We start from the raw sequence: 22,735 nt of genomic DNA, 5'->3' as shown, positions 1-22,735 counted from the left end.
GCTATTTTGCTTTTTGACTCAGTACTTGAGGTTGGGAGTACTAATGATTCTCTTCCCTCATTGTATACTTCACAGAACCTTTCACCACAAAGCCCTGGTTGTTGGGAACTGAACCCATTTCCCAATTTGTGTAATTACCTAATTGTACTGTATAGACATTTAGTGTTACACTCCTGGGGACACATCTCTTGATTCTCTTTCATACAACCTATATTCATGCTATCTGCATTAACTAATTCTTTAGTCATTTTGTTCCATTCATTGACTGTTATACTTTACATGAAATTCTTTAAATCTTTTCTAAGAAGATTCCTGCTTGATTTCATGCTCTGTCATCTTCATCTTTCTATGAACTGTTCATTGTCTATGTCATCAACCATGGTTTAAAAACTTAGTTTGTGATCAGGTCACACCTGACTCCTCTCTCCTCAAAGGTGGGCAATATCAAAGCCTCTAGCCTTTCCCTGTAACTCAGCCACCTTAATCTTGGTACCATCTACATAACCCTCCTCTGAACCTTCTCCATTAGCTCCTAGTGCAGTAACCAAACTTGTGAAGCACATTCTAGTTTTTGTCATATGTAAGATATGAAAAGCTTACTAAATATTCCTTATCCATATGCTTGAAAGCTATTCTATGCCAGCAGACAACTGTTCTCCTTAACCATTCTCGTAAAGTCTCCCTAACAATTCTGTGGGAATATAGTGAATGGTTAGGGATGATGTTGACTCCCAAGTCATTCTCACACAGAATCTTGAAGCTTATTTCCTATATATCTATCTAACTATGTATGTCTCGAATGCACATTCCCTCTGGGTACTCTTATCAAGTGGGTAGCCACGGCAAATGCCTCCACTTATCCGTCTTTATGTGCCTCTCTCACACACACTATTCCATGCATTCTTCCCCCATTTCTCTCCCTTCAGCACTCTTCTACACTATTTTCCTATGTCAAAAGTGGTCTTCCTCTCACATCAACCCCTTCAATCATTCTATCATGCACTCTCCTTGTTAACCCCCCATCCTGCATTCTTTCCACATATAAATCATATTGAGCCTTTCTTTCGCTTTGTGTGCATAATCAATAATTTGTACTGATCTATTTGCACAGTTGAGGGAGAGAGCTTTTCCACTGGTGGACCTTAGCTCTTAAATTTACGCTATTGTACATTTATTTCTAATAATCCCAAGACCTCTTTCTAAGAAAGGGTCCTAGTATGAACCATGACTTCTTTCCAGGTGCTCTTGCAGCTCCAAGACTGCACTACTTCCTGTACCTGGGAAATAATGGACTCATTTGGAGTGATAAGCTCTGTGACAAGACTGTATTCCTACAGGTACAACCTCTCCAAAGGTAACCTTCCATTTGCGTTGAAACCTAATGCAGGTGGAGTCCAGTAATGCTACTGTTCTAAATTGTATACATTCACTGTAATGTCATATACAGTGCAGAATTGGAGCATTCAAAGAACAACAAGCAAAAGTAAGATGTGTTGATACAAATACAGAAATAGGATAATAAAAACACTGCATATGTGATACTTTTAATGCGGTACTACAACAGTGTCTCACAATTATTGGTCCATAACAGTCTGTTGAATTGCACCTTTCTTTAAATTCAATCTGACGAGATGAGAATGTTTTCTCACATTGAAGACTGGGCTTGTAATAGCGTGATCCAAGACAAAGAATCAGTCCATAATGCAAACCAGCACATTATGAGTGTAGAAAAAATTATATATGTCACTGTATATAAAAGAATAGGAATAATTTTTTATATCAAATTATATGCTATGCCTAAGATTCATCTATGACTCACACAGAAAAATAATGATACCGTTGTTAACTGAAGCATGTATTCGGCATACACTTCCAGTACTGAGGATGCCACCAAGGATAAATCCGAACATCACTGACTGGATCCAATAAAATCTGAAATGTTAAAGAAAATTATGAAAATAGACCTTTGCTGTTATGATATACATGAATTATAACTACTATTATGTTAACATTCCAAACTATGCAAACCCTTCATAACAAGACAGGATAACCCTATCCAACTATTTCTGAATCCATCTTAATTCCCTGCATTTATTTTCAAATCTAAAGCTCAGTGATAATGCTTTTTAATTCTTAGGTCTACCACCCACCATCTCTTTTTACTATCATTATTAATAATTAGTATGTACAAAATTGCTCAGTACATCCATTCCAACATAATTAGTACTATCTTAGAGGACTTACTTTCCTTTGTCCTGAGCCTTATGATTACAAGATGATATGACCAGTTCTAGCCCTGACATGAATCCCCAGTTTTACCCTTCAACTCCTCAAGATGTAAATTTACAAGAGGTGAGCAACTCCTCTAGATGCAAATGTACGCATCAAGTTTTGCACCTTTATTTCAAGGCTACCCACTGGGCTTGTATTGTTGCCAAGTTGGCAGTGCTTGATATTTTCTGCCCATAGTCAGTCATCCTCCAGCCATGCCAATGACATTACATTCTTGTGAGTTGTCATGTAAGGAAACTGAGGGCTTTTAGCTAGCTCATTTTAAAGGTCCACACAGATGATGATCCCGAATTACTTGACAATGATGTATGCTAAACCCAGACATCTGGTGACCTCTACCAGACCTACCACTTCTGTGAATGAAGTTACTAAGTAAATGAACCCAGTATCAGGTTTTAATGTCCTTCCCATTTGTATGGACACATTGGTTAGCATTATACTGTGTCTCTAAAGCTTTAGATTTTTTTATCTATTTTCAATTAGAGATCTGTAGATTCAATGGTTTTACCTTCACATTCACAACCAAATTTAGATATCCATGAACTCGATCAAAATCATGACAAAAAAGACTAAAACGATTACATCAAAAAAGTTTGAATGCATTAGCATGAAACTCCTGACAGACTGTTTTATACTACCCATACTCACTGTATTACTGAATATTTGGTTCATTCAAGTACAAAAATGTGTAGACAAAAGGCAAATTAATCTTCCTTCTTTAAATACTGTACTGGAAACTGTCCTTAACATATAAAAGGAAAATTTTCCAGTTGCATGGAAGACATTTTAGTATTTACCTCTGTGGCTGGAATTTGATATTTGCGGGCAGTAAATGATGCAGATCTCGGTAAAAGATGCGATGGAACGAAGCAGAGACGCAGACGGTGGCTACACAAGTTAGTCGTCAACCCTAGTCCAGCATGGTACAAGAATTCTCCTATCACCATGGCTGTTGCACACACTGCATTGCATGTTGCCTATAAATATAATAATGATAATGATCCTACAAATATAATACTGATAATGATAATAATAATGATAATAATAATAATAATAATAATTATAACATCAATAATTTTTTCATGCATGCTTACCATTTCCTGCACAAGCAAGGTAGGGACAAGAAAAGATGACTGAGCTGACAGTAATAATTACTACTACTACCACTGCTAATAATAATAACTCCCATTAAGAGGGTGGCCGAGGCAAAAGAGTCTCAACTTATCCCTGTCCTTACTTTATTTGCCATTTCCCATGTTAGCAAGGTAGAGCCAGATACAGATGATGAATAACCTCATTCACTCACATCCACTTTCCAGCTGTCATATATAATGCCCTAAAACCACAGCCCTATATCCATAAATAGCAAGTAACCACAGCCCTTTCCATGGATTCCCCTGACCGTTTTGTAAGCCTTGGTTCAACATATCAACAGCACATTCCCCCTGTATACCACAATGCTCCAACTTGCTCTATCCCTTGCATGCCTTACCCTCTCCTGCATGCACAGGCTCCAGAAACTCAAAGCATATTTCACTCTACTTTTCTACCTCGTTCATGGTTTCCCACTTTTCCATGGTTCCTCGTATTCCAATATGTACATCCTCAATTCACAGTCTCCCTACCCTCAGCATACCTCCTGCATGTCACACACATCACTTATACACATGGGTAATACTTACCTGTATACCTCCCACTCCCTTTGTTTCATTTACTCTTATCCTATGTCACTCTTCACTCAGTCTTTCATGATATCTCTGCTCACACACACACACACACCTCTTTTCCAATCTCAATATTTCTGCAATTCTGTCAAACATGTCATTCATTTTCCTCAAATCATTATAAACTTTCACATGCATCCACCTAAAATGACTGGTCATTCTGCCGGCCTACCCTATTAACAACCTCTAATTTACATTCCTATATGTAATATAGAATATTGACAAACCTCTATGATGAAGCAGCCATCTTCAGGATTGAGGTTCACCAGTTTGTGTGTTTCCTCAACAAATACAAGCTTTTTTCTACCATCTTTTAAATTTCTATTTTGATTTGAGTCAATAAACTTGAAGAAATATTTGTGATGAGTACCAATTTTCTGAAACGGAATGAAATAATCAGTTTCATGAATTTATACTATATGCCCTGTAAGCAAAAACTTCTTTTCTATCTAATTCAATTAAACCACCTTACATTAATGCAAAGAAACATTTTGTAATTCTCCACTAAATTCTTATATACAGCAATATATACAGCCTTGACCCATTAAGCAGAGAATGTATTCCCTTGTTTCCATCACGCTGTCAGAGTGCAGTTAATATTTGCAAAAAATATTTCAAATAAAACATTATCTTTGATGCCCTTAACCTAAGACATTCTAAAAAACAAACATGGGATTACTTACAGAGTGCCACTGCAAAACACACTGGGAGCGCAGCAAGTGTGTAGGAACACTACTTAAGGGCTTTTCTGCTGCTATTCGAGCACAAAATGGTGAATACATGTAGAACAACGAGCGAATCACTGCTGCTCTAAGGCCCCTGACATTATTCATATTCCAAAATGTAAGATTTTCTGGAAGCTCAATAACCCACTTGTGATGTCTGACAAAAATACAATAATGAACCATTATCAATAAATGAAGGTACCAAATAAATAAAAGCATAAGATTTCACAAGTCATACCAGTCATTAGAATTACTGTATTTCTAAAGTGTTACTATGATAAAAGATTAAGGTCCACTCACATATAATATGTCCCTTACATCAGCAAAAGTTAGTACTAAAACTGCACATAAAATCACCACCAGTACATGAAGGATAATCATACATGATTAATAACAACCCATTGATTCAAATATGGCCTTTATGCCTCTATCAATTATACTAATATCAAAATAAGAGGAAAATGTCAAACTTTAGAAAATTCACGCTATCAAGAAAGAACTAAAAGGTTAAGACACTGACAGATGGACACATGGCATACATCTCATGCTACTCAAATTATTGTCAATAAAAAGATGATTTTTTTTTTTTTTTTTTTTTTTTTTATACTTTGTCGCTGTCTCCCGCGTTTGCGAGGTAGCGCAAGGAAACAGACGAAAGAAATGGCCCAACCCCCCCCCCATACACATGTACATACACACGTCCACACACGCAAATATACATACCTACACAGCTTTCCATGGTTTACCCCAGACGCTTCACATGCCTTGCTTCAATCCACTGACAGCACGTCAACCCCTGTATACCACATGACTCCAATTCACTCTATTTCTTGCCCTCCTTTCACCCTCCTGCATGTTCAGGCCCCGATCACACAAAATCTTTTTCACTCCATCTTTCCACCTCCAATTTGGTCTCCCTCTTCTCCTCGTTCCCTCCACCTCCGACACATATATCCTCTTGGTCAATCTCTCCTCACTCATTCTCTCCATGTGCCCAAACCATTTCAAAACACCCTCTTCTGCTCTCTCAACCACGCTCTTTTTATTTCCACACATCTCTCTTACCCTTACGTTACTTACTCGCTCAAACCACCTCACACCACACATTGTCCTCAAACATCTCATTTCCAGCACATCCATCCTCCTGCGCACATCTCTATCCATAGCCCACGCCTCGCAACCATACAGCATTGTTGGAACCACTATTCCCTCAAACATACCCATTTTTGCTTTCCGAGATAATGTTCTCGACTTCCACACATTTTTCAAGGCTCCCAAAATTTTCGCCCCCTCCCCCACCCTATGATCCACTTCCGCTTCCATGGTTCCATCCGCTGACAGATCCACTCCCAGATATCTAAAACACTTCACTTCCTCCAGTTTTTCTCCATTCAAACTCACCTCCCAATTGACTTGACCCTCACCCCTACTGTACCTAATAACCTTGCTCTTATTCACATTTACTCTCAACTTTCTTCTTCCACACACTTTACCAAACTCAGTCACCAGCTTCTGCAGTTTCTCACATGAATCAGCCACCAGCGCTGTATCATCAGCGAACAACAATTGACTCACTTCCCAAGCTCTCTCATCCCCAACAGACTTCATACTTGCCCCTCTTTCCAGGACTCTTGCATTTACCTCCTTTACAACCCCATCCATAAACAAATTAAACAACCATGGAGACATCACACACCCCTGCCGCAAACCTACATTCACTGAGAACCAATCACTTTCCTCTCTTCCTACACGTACACATGCCTTACATCCTCGATAAAAACTGCTCATAAATCTGGTTCATTCTTTATAAATTTCTGCAATATTCTCAGTCTAATTAAATCCATCTTCTCTTCTAGTGAGCACAATCTTTATGCTTCTTCATATGATCTTTCTGACAGCCATCTGTCCAAGGCTGCCTATCCTCTTCACTATCAAATCACTAAGTGTAACCTTACCATTTGTGCCAACTGTTGAAGAAATAAATCACCTGCCCATGTTGGTCTTGAGTCTCTCAACAACGAAGCCATCTGGCTCAAAATTTTTCTTCCTTCAATTATAAAGAATTTTTTCTTTTTTTCCATACTTATTTGACATTTCCCATGTTGGCAAGGTAATGCGAGGAACTGTCAAAGAAAAGGCCTCATTTGCTTTTGTCCAATAACTTTCTGTTTTGTGTAATGCACCAAAACCACTCCCCCTATCCACATCCAGGCTCCACAGACCTTTCCGTGTTTTCCCTGAACTGCTTTACATGCTCTGGTTCTATCCACTGACAATGTGTCATCCCCTGTATACCATATTGCTCCAATTCACTCTGTCTTGTGCATGCCTTTCTCCATTCTGCAAGTTCAGGCCCTGTGCACTCAAAACATTATACACTCCATCCTTCCATCTCCAATTTGGTGTCATCCTTCTCCTTGTCCTCCAATTTGTTGCCATGCATAGATTATCACATATCTCTTTGTTCTTCTCTCCAGGTTATACAGTGGCAGTTCTTCCAGCATTTCACTTGTACTGTTTTTGTCTTTTTGGGGAATATGGCCAGGAAATCATCTGGTCCTGAACAATAATTTTCCTCTGAGCTGATTTGCCACTCTGATTATAACATCATCATATACTTCATTACCCTCAGTTTTTTTTTTTTCATATTTGTTTACCGTGTCCTGCATTAGCAAAGTAGCACCAGGAAAAGATAAAAAATGGCTTTATCTACTTACATCCATTCTTAAGTTGTCATGTATGATGCATAGGAGCCATAATACCCTATCCACAACCAGGCCCCACAGACCTTTCTGTGGTATCTCTTAAATGCTTCATACGCCCTGGTTCAGTCCATAAAAAGCACATCATTCCCTGTAAACCACATCACTCCAATGCACTCTATCCTGTTCATGTTCAGGCCCGAAGCATTCAAAACCTTTTACACTCCATTCTTTCTTATCCAATGTGGTCTCCTGCTTCTCCTTGTTCCCACCATTTCTGGCACATATATCCTCTTTGTTGGCCTCACATTACTCATTTTCTCCAATTCCTAAACCTTTACAGCATACCATCTTTAGCTCTCACAACCATACTCTTCTTATTTCCACCCTATCATTTCTCACTTGAACAACCCTCCTCACACTAAAGACTGTCCAGAAACATTCAATTTCTAGCACTTCCATCCTCTTCTGTAAATTCTCACCTACATCCCATGCCTTACATCCATAAAACACCATTGGAACCACTATACTATACTCCCAGATAGTGACCTCTCTTTCCATACATTCCTCAATCCTTCCAAGACCATCACCTCATCACCCACCCAACAGCTCACTTCAGCTCCCATGGTTCCATTCACTGCACTTTCACCTTCCTTGTATCTAAAACATTTCACTTCCTTCAAGTTTTCTCCATTCAAACTTACACTCCAACTAACCTGTCTCTTACCAATGCTAAACCTTGCTTTTAATCACATTTACTCTCAACTTTCACCTTTTACACTCTCCCAAACTCAGATATCAACTTCTACAGTTTTTTCAATTAAAACTAACAGCACTGTGTCATCAGCAAAGAACTGATTCACCTACCTGACCCTTCCTCACCTGACAAACTGCATCTCTGCCTTTCTCTCCAAAACTCCTTGTATTCACCTCCTCACCACCCTATCCATAAACAACTTAAACAGCCATAGTGATATTACATATTCCCATCACAGGCCAACCTTTGACTGGAACCAATTACCCTCCTCTCTTCTTACCCACAAACAGACCTTGCTGTCTTCTTACAAACTTTTCACTGCTTTCCCTCCAATTCATTTATCTATATCTTTATGCTCATTCCCTCCTGGAACTTCCATCAAAGGTGTGGCCATGGTAAAAGTCTCTAATCATCCCTATCCTTCCATGCCTCACTTACAAACACCATACCATAAATTCTTCAACAATTTCTCTTCCACTCTTTCCCCATGTCACAGTTGGTCTTCCTCTCACTGCAACCTCATTAATCATACTATCATACACTTTCCTTGAAAACTCCCCGTCTTCCACTTTTTTGCCCATGCCTAAAATACCTCAAAATATTACATTTCACCGAATCTACCACTCCACAGTTAATTCCCTACCATAATAAGTTTCTCATACATCCACTCACTTCTTTCTTCGTTTCTACAGCCTGGATTATTGATCTCTGTGACTCATCCTATGTCCATGTTTCAGCTGCACAAGTCAGGGTCAGGAGGACTAAGCTGTCCCTTAATCCTTTCTTCACTTCCACACTTACACTTCAATCTTTCATTATTCTTTCAAGGGACCCAATGACTCAACTACCCTGTACTGCTCTCTCCCTTATCTCTCCTTCCATATCACCAAACATACCCAAAATATCTCCTAAATACTTAGTTCTGTCACCTCTTCCAGTCTTTCTCCCCCAATTACTTTACTTTTTTTCACCTTTACTTTCAATTAACTATGCTTAAACACATCATAAAACACACTTTCAACCTTCTGCAATTCCTTTTCACTCTCAGCAAACAACACAGTATCACCTCATATCATATATTCATTACATCTTTTACAGAGCATCTCTATTAGTCATATCATGTGCTTTCCCCAGGAGGGCAAAGGAGGAGGAGGATCCTTACAGTTTAGATCTGCTGAATTAGCTGAAATTTTTCTTAATGTCTATATTATTAACTTACAAAATTCTTTTATAAAAAGAAAGCATAAAAACATAAATGACAAAATTACCTTTTATACAGAGAAATCCAGAATCCTGCAGTTCTTGTTATGGAGTATGTAGCCTGGCAAACACCAGCAAACCTTCCTACATCCTCTGGTTGAATATGTTCACTAGAAAACATATATTTAGATAAATTAGAATTTCCCTTAAATTATTCTCTTAATGAAACTTAGGTTCATTCAAAAAAATTTCATTCAGTATCTATACACCTCATTTATGTATCAACACAGCCCAAATTATTTGACAGTGATAATACTGTACCTATTTATCTATCATGGGTGTATCACTTCTCAATATACAACTAGGTGGAGCTTGCAGTACATTTTTCAGTTAAATGGGTCACAATGTTCATCTGCACAATCACCAACAAAGACACAGCTTAAACATGTCCATTCATTTTGTACCTCTATACCTTATCTGGCCTTTCCCTGCCTCTAGTACTTTTCTTAACCCTTTACATGATGTCATAAAACCTAAAGACCAAATTGTTTTCCAGTAATTACCATCCTGTTTCCAATATCATGTCTCTAGAACTTCTAAATTTCTTTTTGTAATTAGTGCCCTAGATCCATTTCCATTTCTTATACAATAAAGTCCAATATGATTCTTGCACACTGCGAACAATCCCTAAATTAAAGATCCAAATTCTTGGTGAAAGCACTAAAAAGGAATGTTATCATATTTTCCATCAACAATCATTAGACTCTGAAATATTTGTCTCTATGCATTATTCTCCTCAGGTCTATACCAATAAGCTAATCTTTCTACTTTAGATACAAAAGCTACCATTTCACCATTAACAATAAACCCACACCTATCTGTGTCTGATAAGTCACTTCTTGCACTAAAAGCAGTGAGATGCATACAAAACCACACATCTCTACACACTCACATGTGGAAAACCCAATGAATACAGCACAAACATGTGCTGAAGAAACCTGCATGCAGATTCAGCTATCATCTACGTGGGTCACTTGTGTTTAGTTTGCAATGAAAGAAACAAGCATTTGAGCAAAAAGAAATTGTGTGCCTCTCACAATTCTGCAATGGGGAGAGAAAGTTAGGACACCTGTCTCCTCTTTTTACGTAGTTTTTTCTCTTCTCCCATCTCGCCCATCCTGATGCACTAAGTCTGTGAATTAGCTCATCAGTTCTCATGCATCTGTGAGATGGCATGTAGATTGTCAGCTGTGACTGACTGGCCTATAGGAGGAGATTTCGCAGCAAAAGTTGGCATTTTCATTAGAGGTCACACTGGCTATTTCCTAGTACAACTGCCTTAATTTACCTGATTATATTACATAAGCCTTTCAAGTCTATTACATATAGGTGCAGATGTGTTTCTAAGAAGGTAGACAACTTTACAAATCTGACAGGTAACTGAAAGTAAAATTCTTCAAAAAATATTCAAAGATTATTTCAAGGTCTTTGAGGTTTAATTTTGAGATAAGTAGAAGAAATGCTAAAAAAAAGAATCTGCAGGCATTCCGCCTTCCAATATGAAGGTGATATAATCTAGATAGAGAAGTTCAAGTTCTAAGTAAAAGCAGATGCTACTAGACTGTAATCTAATCCTTACCTTATCATAAACCATATGTCTAATGGATAGTTTGTACTCTCGGCATCATCAGAATATATAATTTTTCTACTTTTCCTTTTCTTATGACCTGAAAAATAAATTGTGAGAATATTAAGAACATCTAGCAGGTCCTCATGACTAATATCAGGATCAACATAACATTAAAGAAAAAAATCTTTAAAATCTCATATTCATGCATTTAGGAAAAGGATCTTTCCAATACCAGTTACAGCTTAATTGCATTATTTTAATAGATATATTCAACTTTATCTTATGAATTCTGTTAAGTTTTATATATCAAACATACAAGCAATTCTCATTTATACCAAATTCACAAAAGCTAAACTCATACACATGCACTTTAATTTTCACAATCCCAAATTTCTTTTATAGAGCTAAAATTTGCATTAAGTGGTAGCACTGCTGTAATTAACATAATTTACATTTGAAAATGAGTAAACATTCATTTTGTCTGAAAAAGATAGAAACAGTAGAAGCCTGTAAAATATTACTAACTGAAAATTCCCTGGGATCAAAGGAGAAAGAATACTACTGTCATAATTGAGAGACTTCCATTTTCTTTTAAACTTTCAATTTGTTATACACAGATTATTCATCTTACACTACTAGGCTATACAGTTTTTTTTTTTAGCTTTTCATGGTTACCAGTTAATATGTCCTATCACCTGCAATTTTTCTTTTAAAGTGCAAAATTGCTATTATGGTAAAATCATAGGTACTCGAAGGTAGTAGATTCCACTTTTCTGCCACAAAACACAATGAAGTTAAAGTTCCCAACACAGTAAACCTCAATATGTTAAATATTCTTCATACCTGTTTTGTGTCTATGGCAATTTTCTTCATCAGAGATGAGGTCATCTGAATCATCTTTTTCATCCCATGGTTTATCCTCCTCCTCCATGTTCAGCATGTCCTCCTCTATGTTCAGCATACATACTGTTATAAAAGAAAAAATATAATTTTTAGTCTTCACGACAATATAATTCCTAAATGAGTGTTGGGTTTAGTTAAAAGATCCAACTTGTTTTAAACATTTTTTCATACTTGTTCAATTTTTTTTTGTTAACAATGTGCACCAGGAGCAGGTGAAGAATGGCCTCATTTGCTCACACCCACTTTAGTTGTCATGTGTAATGCTCTATAACCAAAGCCCTACAGACCTTCCCATGGTTTTCCCTCTGCTCAAATGACAGCATGTCACCCCCTGTATATCACATCACTCCAATTCACTCTATCCTATGCATGCTTTACACCCTGCTGCATATTCAGGCCCCAAACATTCAAAACGTTTTTCACTCCATCCTTTAATCTCCAATGACCTCCAACTTTTCTTTATCCCTTTCACTTCTGACAAATACTTTCTTAGTCAATCTCACCCTACCCATCCTGACCATATATCCAAATCTTTTCAGCTCTCTCAACCATACTCTTCTAATTACCACACCAATCTTTTACCCTATCATATCTATTCAATCAACCCTCCTAACACCACATGCTATCCTTAAACATTTCATTTCCGAAACATTAATCCTCATTAGCTCTTTCTCATCTAAAGCCTATGCCTCATATCCACACAACACCATCAAAACTACAATACCATCAAGTATGTCCAACTTTTGCCTTATAGATAATTATCTAATTTTCCACGCATTCCTCAGCGTACCCAGGATCTTTACCCCCTCGGCCTATCTTACTGTGTTTCATAACAAGTAAAAGTGAAAGTTATTTCATCCAGATGTTTTCTGTACATCACTTCTAAATTGAAATGCTATAAATAACCATAATCTAAGCTGTGTCTCCCACTTGGACTAAACATGATTGGTAACAGGTGGTCATTTCTGGATGTCTGTATCTCCAGAATGGTTGAAGGTGAAAAGATTATCTTTTTCTTTTTAATTCCTTAATCATGGTACAACTCAGTGACATGCCAAAAATGAACAACACATGGGAAAATGTTTAATACTTAATTGGCTATAAAAAAAAAAGGAAGGGGAGAAGAAACCCAGTAAGGGATGGGGCTTAGAGTAGAGAAAGACATGACCAAGCCATGCTACCAACATGTTATCAACACTGATAATTTCTAATATTACTCAACATACACAACTTAAAAATTCTCTGTACCAGCACCATCCATCTTGACAATTTCCACTATTACCATATATACAAAAGCTATTTCATCATCTAGATGAGAGTACATAAGAGAATAACCAGACTAATAGATGAAAATGTTCAATATGCTTTTAAGAACATATGTTAGAGAGAACCTGGACCACACTTCTCAAGGCAGATCATTGCGCCACACTTAAAGAAACATAGAGAGGGCTACAAAGTTCAGCAAATGGAGGAAAGAATAGAGAGGGGTGACCTGATAACAGCATTTTAAGCTCCTAAATCAGTCAGATGATTTAAAAAGCAGTTCTTAACAAGGTACCATATCAGAGTTACCAGATACTGTGATCAAAAGCTGAGCAAAAATCAAATTAAGAAGGATGTAAATGTTATGGATAGTTGGAATGGTCTAAGTAAAGAGACAGTAAAAGCCTACAGCTCACAAAATTTCAATATCTTCATAATAGTTTAGAAAGTTCAAGAGAGGGGGCCACACAAGTGTAAACCTCTCTTACCTACAATGTTCAAGTTAATATAAGAGGTGTCAACACTTGATAAAAAAAACAAGAATAGAATGATACATGGTAGAAACAATATATCTTTTACGCTAGTTTGTTGTTTACCTCTTCTTTGTCTGTGACCACTTTTTCATCTGCTCCCCCTCATTGATGTTCTCACACTATTCACCTCCTTCCAAAACATTCTTTTTTTTCTCCATACAGTTTGCCGATACTCTCTCACCCCATCTCTCATTAGTCATCTTATAAAAGTAACCTAAAACACTGACCAAAGCATACACAGAGTACACCATATTCTAAATAAGCTAAACAAAGATAAAAAAAGAAAAAAGGATACTTATCCATGAGATAAAAATAACAATATGGTAGAAGACATTCCATCAGTGCACAATGCTGAGAATTCTGAGCTGCTGAGCAGCCAGGAGTGGGTGGGTTGATGATATTCTAAGTGGCAGACTCTTAACTGATTTTGGGCAGGCCAAAAACATGTGGCCTGAAGTTACCAAGACTCAGTAGTAAGCAACAGCTTCACTGGATATACTGAGGGTTGGAGGGTCCTAATCCTGATTTTTTAAGAGATATCCTAAAGAAAGTCTCTCATGCTTGTCACACAGACTGCTGAGAGGAAAAAATCTAATAAAAGACACACCTTCTTTTATAACTTCTTTTATATCAGTCTTCTTGGGACGAAATCGTTTCTGAGTCTCACTGTTGGCAAAATCATTCACAGTAACATCTGCAACATTCAAAGCTGAGTTAGAGAAATCTTAATGAGTGCAAGCAAATCATTTAAAAAAGCGTTTTGCATTGATCAAGATACTTACCTTTCAAATGTATAGATGAGAGTCAATCTGGCATATACTGTGATTAAAAGAATGATCCTAGAGATTCATTCAAAATGAAGGAATTCAAACTGGAACAGACCACTCAGTGGTAGGAAAAGCACATGGAAAAATACTTGTAAACTAAACATGAAACTAAGGTACAGATAATGTCAGTCATGAGCTAGAAGCAAAGTATGTGTAGCTTGACTTTTAAACATATCTATGGTGCTGCTCTGAACTACTCTAAGTGGTAAATCATTACATATGTTATTAATCCTGTCAAAGAAAAAGGCCTCATCTAAAGTAAGGCGTCTGCCCATGATTGTGTATCCATAACAATAAAAACAGACACAACTAGCCTTAAGCAGGTTCTTAGACTGATATCATTAAAGCCTTGGATTAAATTATCACACTTTAATCTTCTCTTTTCTAATATGAACAAGTTTAAGTCGTGTAGCAAGCTCTCATAGGATTTGTTTCTCTGTCCTGATTATCATCTTGGTTGTTGTTACTACACTCTACCCATTCTTTCTCTCATTCAAGAAGGGTAAGCAAAACTGAATACAGTATTAAAGATGGGAACCAACAATGAACTGTGGAGGGTAAGGATTAGTTTCTTGGACAAATATGAGTGCCTTACCTATGAATCTAGGAATTCTGTTTCCCTTTTTAACTACTTCTGTGAATATGGAAGGATAGAGTGAACAGAATTTGAATGAGGCCTGATGCAAAAGGATGAAAGGTATGCACATGATAGACAGAACGGGAATAATGTGGTATGCAGGGGTCAATGTCCAGTCACAGGACTGAACCAGGGCAATGTGAAGTGGTTGGGGTGATCATGGAAAAGTTTGTGGGGCTGTGGTTTCAGTGCAATGCACACGACAGCTAGAGAATGGATGCAAGCGAATGCAGCGTTCTTTGTTTGTTTCTGGCACTACTTTGCTAATGGAGGAAATGGCAAACATTAAGAAAAATAATTCAGTGCTTACTTGGCATCAGGTCTTGAGAGAAAATTACTATCAAAGTATTTTTCCTCATTAAACTTCTGAAACTAAACTTAGTTCATTTTGAGGCTTGCTTTCTCATTCTTCTGAATGATGTGTAAAGCTCTGCATCTGTCGATGAGAAAATTCTTTTGCCCAGTCCACCTGTTTGTTTATGTTGAATTGTTGAAATAGAATTTCTGTTGTACATTTTTTGCCAGCTTATTGTCACTGCAAATTTTGAAATATTACAAAAATAGTCCCAAGACAGATCCCAGCAGCACACCACTTGTTAGATTTGATAATTCTGAAGCTTGGCTATTAATCACAACTCTTTGCTTCTGGCCTATCAACCAACTTTCTAACTGCCAAAGTACAACCCCAACCCTATATACTCCTGGTCCCCTACTTATGACCTATTCAACTTATGACCATCTATACATATTACCAGAATCATATAATATAGCTGGTTAATTAAAAAACGAGAAAATCATGTGTTCAGTTTTGGTCACCCTACTTGAAAAAGGAAACAGGATGGGAAGGGTACAGTATCAAGCTAACATGATGATTCCCAGGCTGAGAAACAAATCCTAAGAGAACCCACAAAACCACTTGAATCTATTTACCTTTGAAAAGAAAAGGTTAGGAGGTGATATAATACTGGTATTCAATATCACAAAAAGTTTTGATAATCCTGATCATACTAGCCACGTGAGACTTGATTTGTGATTTCACACGTAGTATAAGAACTTGTGGGCAAGTGTTTTACCTCAAATGAGGCAAAGTACTTTTATTCAATAAAAACATTAATATATGGAATGATCTACCAATCAGAATAGTTGAAAACAATACCAAATATACATTTGAGAACAGCCTTGATAAATATTTTGCTTTAAGTCCATGACTAACATCATTTGCACCTTTTTAGTCAAATTGACAATCTGAAGGATTTTCTCTTTGAATTATCTATGTACATTTCTAAACTATTTACATTTCTACACTAACTTGTAAATTTCTGATATTTTTTTATTAATCACAAACAGCCTCGAAAGGACCTGATGATCTATTGCTGTTTGAATTCCTTCATATATATACACAGCTGCAAATTGAAAGCTTAAGAAAGTGGGTTTATGGAGGGGTGAGGATGTAAGGAGATGATCTTTACCATGTAAAATGATAATGTACAGTACCTGATAAAATTCTAGAAAAAAGCATTATGGTCTTAAAAATGCATATAATACAAATGACACATATGCATGATTGAATGTGTAAAGAATGAATGATTTGAAAAGATGACTGAAGTGGTGAAAGGTTGCTGTAAAAAGTATCATAAAAAAAGTATCATAAATGTGAAGACAAAAATAGGAATAAAAATTACTTGTTTGGAATTCTTTGGCAATGAATTTGGAACGAAATGGTGTGACTGCTGATCAGAGTTACGAGAATAATCAGACACTGCATGATTCACTCATATATTACAGATAATTAATATCTGATATCACAAGAGATACATCTAATCTCTTGCTAAATATATTCTCAATATTTCCACAGTAACCTTTCAGATCATATGATATCCTACTCTCACTTCTTCCACAGAAGCTCACCCCCTAGAAAGTGCACAAGAAGTAGCACAAGCAATTTCAGTCATCACCATACAGCTGTTAGTAAACTGTACATGAAAAGGTAAAGACACTTTTACCCCAGCAACAATATTGCAGGTTAATTAAACTGACCTCCATATATCCCTGATGGTTCACTGGTTCTCTTTGATTTCCTCAAATTTCTCTTATTCCTTGGCATTACTCTTCTCGCACTCTATTGCACATAAGTGTTATGTGCCATAATTTCATACTGAAACCAAAAGATATATATTGACTCATATAACTTTAAGAAAACAGGTGATGTCTTATAAAATGTATTGCAGAAAGAACAAAAAGATCTGCAATCCTGCCAACAACAGTGGAGTATGGATTTTTTTTCTTTCATTTGGGGGTTAGAAACATGGGCCATACATAACATGTTAAACTTGTTTATGGATGGGGTAGAGGGAGGTAAGCATAAAGGTCTTGGAGATAGGGGCAGGTATGCAGTTTGTGGGGGCTGAGGGGGATCTGGGAAGTAAGCCAGTTATTGTTTGCTGATGACATGACACTTGTGGTGGATTTGAGTGAGAAATGCAGAAGATGCTGTCTAAGTTTGAGTGAGCATGTGAAAGGATGAAAATGAGAATAAAGTGAAAAAAGCAAAGTTATCAGGTTTAAAAGTGCACAGAGATAGGTTAGTTGGAGTGAGTCTGAATGAAGAAAACTTGGAGGAAATGTTTTAGATACCTAGGAGAGAACATGGTAACGAATGGATCCATGGAAGCAGAGTGAATCATAGGATGGGTGAGGGGGCAAAGTTTGGGGAACAATGAGGAATGTGTGTAAAGAGAGGTCAGTCAGTATCTGGTAGGACATTATTTGGTATATCCGAAGGTATAGTAGTCCTGATTATGTTGCGCTGACGTAAGGCATGAACTATGCATGGAAATGGTGAATGCGTTAGAGATGAAACGTTTCAGGGCATTATGTGGTATGAGGATAGTTTATCAAGTAATGATAGGTAAGGGTAAAAGAGGTGTGATATTAAGAAGAAAATGGCTGAGAGCTGAAGAGGGTCTCAAAATGGTTTGGACATATGGAGAGAACGAGTGAGACATTGGCAAAGAGGGAATAAGTGCTGAAAGTGGAGGGCATGAGCTTACAGGAGATTGAAAGATGTAAACGGGATAGAGTGAACCAGAGTGATGTAGTATACAGGGGGTAATGTGCTGTGAATGGACTAAACCAAGCATATGATACATTGTAGCTAGTTAAACCAAAATTAGCTAATGTGTGAACGAATGTGGCCTTGTTGTCTTTTTCTAGCGCTACCTTGTGTGCACATGGGGGGAGTGGGTGCCATTTCATGTGTAGTGGGGTGGTGTCGAGAATGGATGAAGGCAGCATGTATGAATATGTACGTGTGTATATATGTATAAGTCTGTGTATGTATATGTATGTATACGTTGAAATGTATAGGTATGTATATGTGCGTTTATGAATATAAATGTGTATGTGGGTGGGTTGGGCCATTCTTTTGTCTCTTTCCTTGTGCTACCTCACAAACGCAGGAGACAGCAACAAAGTATAATAAATAAATAATAATACAGATAAACTCATGAGGGTTGTGAAGGTTCATGAAATCTCAGTGTCATGCAATTCAGTCACTGTTTTCAATGTAAGTACAGGGTTAAAGACCGGAGGCCTTAAGGTGACAAAATGTTGCTCTTAAAGTTTATTCAATCACTTAAAAGAAATTCACAGAGATTTCTTAAACTTATACAATATATACACACAAATCAGGAAAGACTAATCATTATTCATTCATTCACAAAAATAATGAGAAAATGGATCATAGATTCAGAAGTACTATTTTGCACACACATACACACACACACACACACGAAAGCAGCTGTAGGAAGGCTAGCCCAGCCACGGCCAGATACTGTTCAATCTATACACTGTGAATATGGTAAATTCTTACTTTACATATATTTTTTTCAGCACAATTATCTGTATTATGTTCATATCAATTATCTGTATATCCATAAATGTATAGAAACAGAAAAGGTAACATCTTTATTTCAACACTACAGATGTTTTGTCGGTTCTAATACTGATGAAATTCTATCATCATAACATGTACTTTACTTCAGAGTGCATGATCACTTGGTTCAAAAGGTAAACAATGTGCTCAGATGTCAAAGGAAATATTGGAATTTGACCCTGTTTGGGACTGATATCATACACATTAATTCAAATCCCTGTATATTTAGAGACATCTGAATTCATTCAACACATTTGCTAAACTCAGACTCAAATGTTATGATGCACAGTGGCATTCAGTGGAATGCATCAATAATAAAGGAAATAAGGCATTTCTAAACCCTAAAAAGAATTTCTTTCGTTTTTCACTGATTTATTTGGTTCATATATCAACATACAAACCAAAAAAAGCTCTACAGAATCCAATCTAGTCCTAGATGATTGATTTTATTAGCTGTCTGCAAGATGGTCACTTTACTACTGTACTCAAGCATGGTGTCCTCAATTGCTGATATAATGTTTTTACCTCACGCTATCCCTCTAATTCAAGACGCTCCCACTTTAAGAATTAATGATGGATTGGGAGGTGCTACACCAAAAATCACACACTCTGTATCAACTCAGGGCACCATAAGAAATCCAATGGTATTAATTTTATCTAAATGTATCAAGTAAACCACACATACCTGTAAACTGAAAAACTACCCCTATGAATATGTTAAACTGCCATGGTGATATCATACACCCATCACAAACCCTCCTCCATCACGCAAGGTCATCAAGAGTGAACTGTGCCTTAATTCCCTTTAACTATATCTTAATTTGTGTGCCTGCCCTGCCCTACCTAGTGACAGCTGGTATGTTATATTCTAGGTTCTGTATTTCTAAAGGTTAAAAGCCCCACAGAAGTTACAACATTTCTGTAACATGCAATAGACATCAATTTTTCAGTAGCCTCTAGCGAGGAGCACTCATCCCCTAGATAAGGACTGGTTCAATAGATTATGCAGCAGACTGTCATTCAATAAGTAATCTATGTGGGGAGGAAACTAAAAATTTTCTCTAGTTCTTTCTGTCTGTATTCAGTCGACACATCGTATTTCCCTTTTCTATGTGGTTTTACCTGTAATCTATGTACACTCGCAATATATATATATATATATATATATATATATATATATATATATATATATATATATATATATATATATATATATAATGACAACTTAAGTTGGAATCTTAACTATCATTATCATTTAAAGATTTGCCATTAATAACTCCTTATTCCAGTATATCCTGAAAGTATATTTGGAAATATCACATACCTTTTTTGTAGTTGTCTTATTTTTATCTAATTCGCATGAGCAGTTTATAGTAGTATAATGTACGTGGCGGCCGTGAGAGAGTGGAGTGTATTTTGGACGCTATGACTCTGAATTTCATATTTTGATCATTTCAGACTCATTTTCCTTTAGCTGGCCCGAGTGCTGTATGGTAGCCCCTCGCTCGTCACTCACACACACGGAATTAAGAATAATATTAACCTTCTGAAGACAATAGTACAGCCATTGAGCATGATGACCTGTGACCTGGTACTTAATCAAATCAGACCGACGTACTTTAATAGAATTAATATTTTGTATCGTCAAAGTCCAGACACAGAGCGGGGTGCTGAGTCTTTTGAATTATCTTCATCATACAATGGAGGTTTATACGTTCAGACTTATAATAGTTATAATAACTCATGATTACAAAGTTAATGGCCCTTGATGACCCTGGCAAACGATAGGCCTACAGCCTTACATGAATCGCACTCGTTACGCTTATAATATACTATAGTTCTCCCTACGAGTATGCTCACATTCTGTGACTAAATGGTGTGTGTGTTTTATGGTAAAAAAAATGGAACATTGTTTCAAGGCGAGGATGATAACATTTAGTAAGCCTGTTGTTAACCGATGCAGACCAAGTGACCAATGACCAAGTGATACTTGATACTTGCTCTTACGACCAACTCAACTTATTCCAGGGAAGAATATATATATATATATATATATATATATATATATATATATATATATATATATATATATATATATATATAAGGAAATTAGCTGCAGGAGACCGTGAGTGATGAGAAAGATTTGAGTCGACAACCTGGACTACTGGACTTAAACAGGAACAAAGAGTTCATAAAAATGTTACAAAGAAGAACAACGAAGACAGTAGCAAAATTAAGAGAGGCGAGTTAAAGAGAAAGTACAGGAAAAGAGTGAGAGGTGAACTGATCACAACTTTTAAGTTTCTAATCCAGATTAATGACGTAGAAAGTATAGAGTTGGCTTTACGAGAGATGTAACAGAACAACCAGAGAACATGACATGAAGTTAATCAAATATGTCAAACGTAACCCTAAAATAATGTTACCTGAAGCAGTCGTAGTACTTTAGATCTTGCCTTTGCAGCATCTTGCTGTCTTGATGTCTTGAATATTGGGCAATAATTTAATGACTTCATGCCACAGGCGGCCATACTCAACCCCGGTTTTCTGTCATGATGCGAGGGTTGTAATGGATACTGGAACATCTTCCTCCTTTTCCTTGTGTTTTGCATGTCCTTTGGTTCACATTGCACATTGTAACCAATGTATCGCTGTAATCGACGTTGTACAGGTTATTTACGTTGTTACGGGTTGTGTATTCTCTGAAATTAAGACAGTTATTGGTTCTCTTCTTGCAAATCAAGAAGTTGGTTCATGGATCTGGAGATTCTAAAAGTTCACTGATCAATCCCATCTCGAACTGATGTTTCGAATCAGTAACTGGCTAAAAACATTTCCCAAGTGCGCTGTGAGGGACTTATTATTGTGTTCTAATAGTCCAAATACATGCAGTTCTACTTTGACCTACTTACACAATAGGAAATACGAGTTTAACTTACACTTTATGAATATACGACTTTGACCTACTTACACTAAGAAATACGGAATCGGTATTTTGAGTTAGTAACCTCACAGTCAAACACCATCTTGTGAATAATCTCGACACAGCTTCATGAACATGAAAATATTAACATTTAAATTTCAGAGTTTGATCATCTGATGAAAGAATTACCTTTCATATTTACCAGGAAAGAAATTTCTATTTTCTTATATTTCAAAAAAATATTTGTAGTTGCGTGGTGATTTGTCGCTCATCTAAGGTTACCATTAGTCACATTTTAGTTGCTTTTTACATTTATTGCAGGTGTGCCTTCGTAAACCAATTATAGTAAAAACTTAGAAATGTAATCAATTCATTTGAAGACGTAATTACAGAAAAAGGGACCGGGTTTTTCTTTTTCTTTATCAAGAAACAAGCAATAAAGAATAAATTGGCATGTCAAATCTAACATATAACATTAAGAAGGTTAATGCTGCCTACTTACAAAAGTCTAGCTTCAAAAGAAAAAAATAACCACCTGATTTCAAAACTGCAAAATTATTAAAATAGATCTTGTAAATATCATGTCTGGATATGCATAGTAAAATACCATTACTAAATATATTCCGGTGTACCCCGAATTGGAGAACACAATGGTGCACTCAAACTCTTCTACAGTGCAATAATA

The 22,735-nt window shown here is 36.7% G+C and overlaps 1 protein-coding gene and 1 long non-coding RNA gene across 7 annotated transcripts in view; one reads left to right on the top strand and one right to left on the bottom strand.

The window, feature by feature from the left end:
- LOC139746653 (uncharacterized) overlaps positions 1-22,735 on the top strand; it is a 57,948-nt gene that overhangs the window by 30,714 nt on the left and 4,499 nt on the right. The gene's annotated exons all lie outside the window — the stretch shown is intronic.
- On the bottom strand, positions 1,533-21,827 carry fsd (transmembrane protein fates-shifted). Of its 6 annotated transcripts, none has more exons than XM_071657656.1 (10): positions 21,554-21,827; positions 17,231-17,348; positions 14,337-14,423; positions 11,874-11,996; positions 11,040-11,127; positions 9,469-9,570; positions 4,700-4,898; positions 4,244-4,393; positions 3,090-3,269; positions 1,533-1,932 (listed from the first exon to the last, which is right to left on the bottom strand). In XM_071657656.1, exons 2-10 carry the CDS (start codon positions 17,295-17,297, stop codon positions 1,843-1,845), a joined length of 1,086 nt encoding a protein of 361 aa, XP_071513757.1. In that variant the 5' UTR covers positions 17,298-17,348; positions 21,554-21,827; the 3' UTR covers positions 1,533-1,842. The 6 variants fall into 6 exon arrangements, with proteins under 6 accessions (XP_071513757.1, XP_071513756.1, XP_071513755.1 ...); XM_071657655.1 differs by lacking the exon at positions 21,554-21,827 and adding an exon at positions 20,671-20,805; XM_071657654.1 differs by lacking the exon at positions 21,554-21,827 and adding an exon at positions 20,452-20,656.

Source organism: Panulirus ornatus, chromosome 65 (genome assembly GCF_036320965.1).
Source record: "Panulirus ornatus isolate Po-2019 chromosome 65, ASM3632096v1, whole genome shotgun sequence".
Classification (NCBI taxonomy): Eukaryota; Metazoa; Arthropoda; class Malacostraca; order Decapoda; family Palinuridae; genus Panulirus; species Panulirus ornatus.
This window is presented reverse-complemented; position numbering and strand designations above follow the sequence as displayed.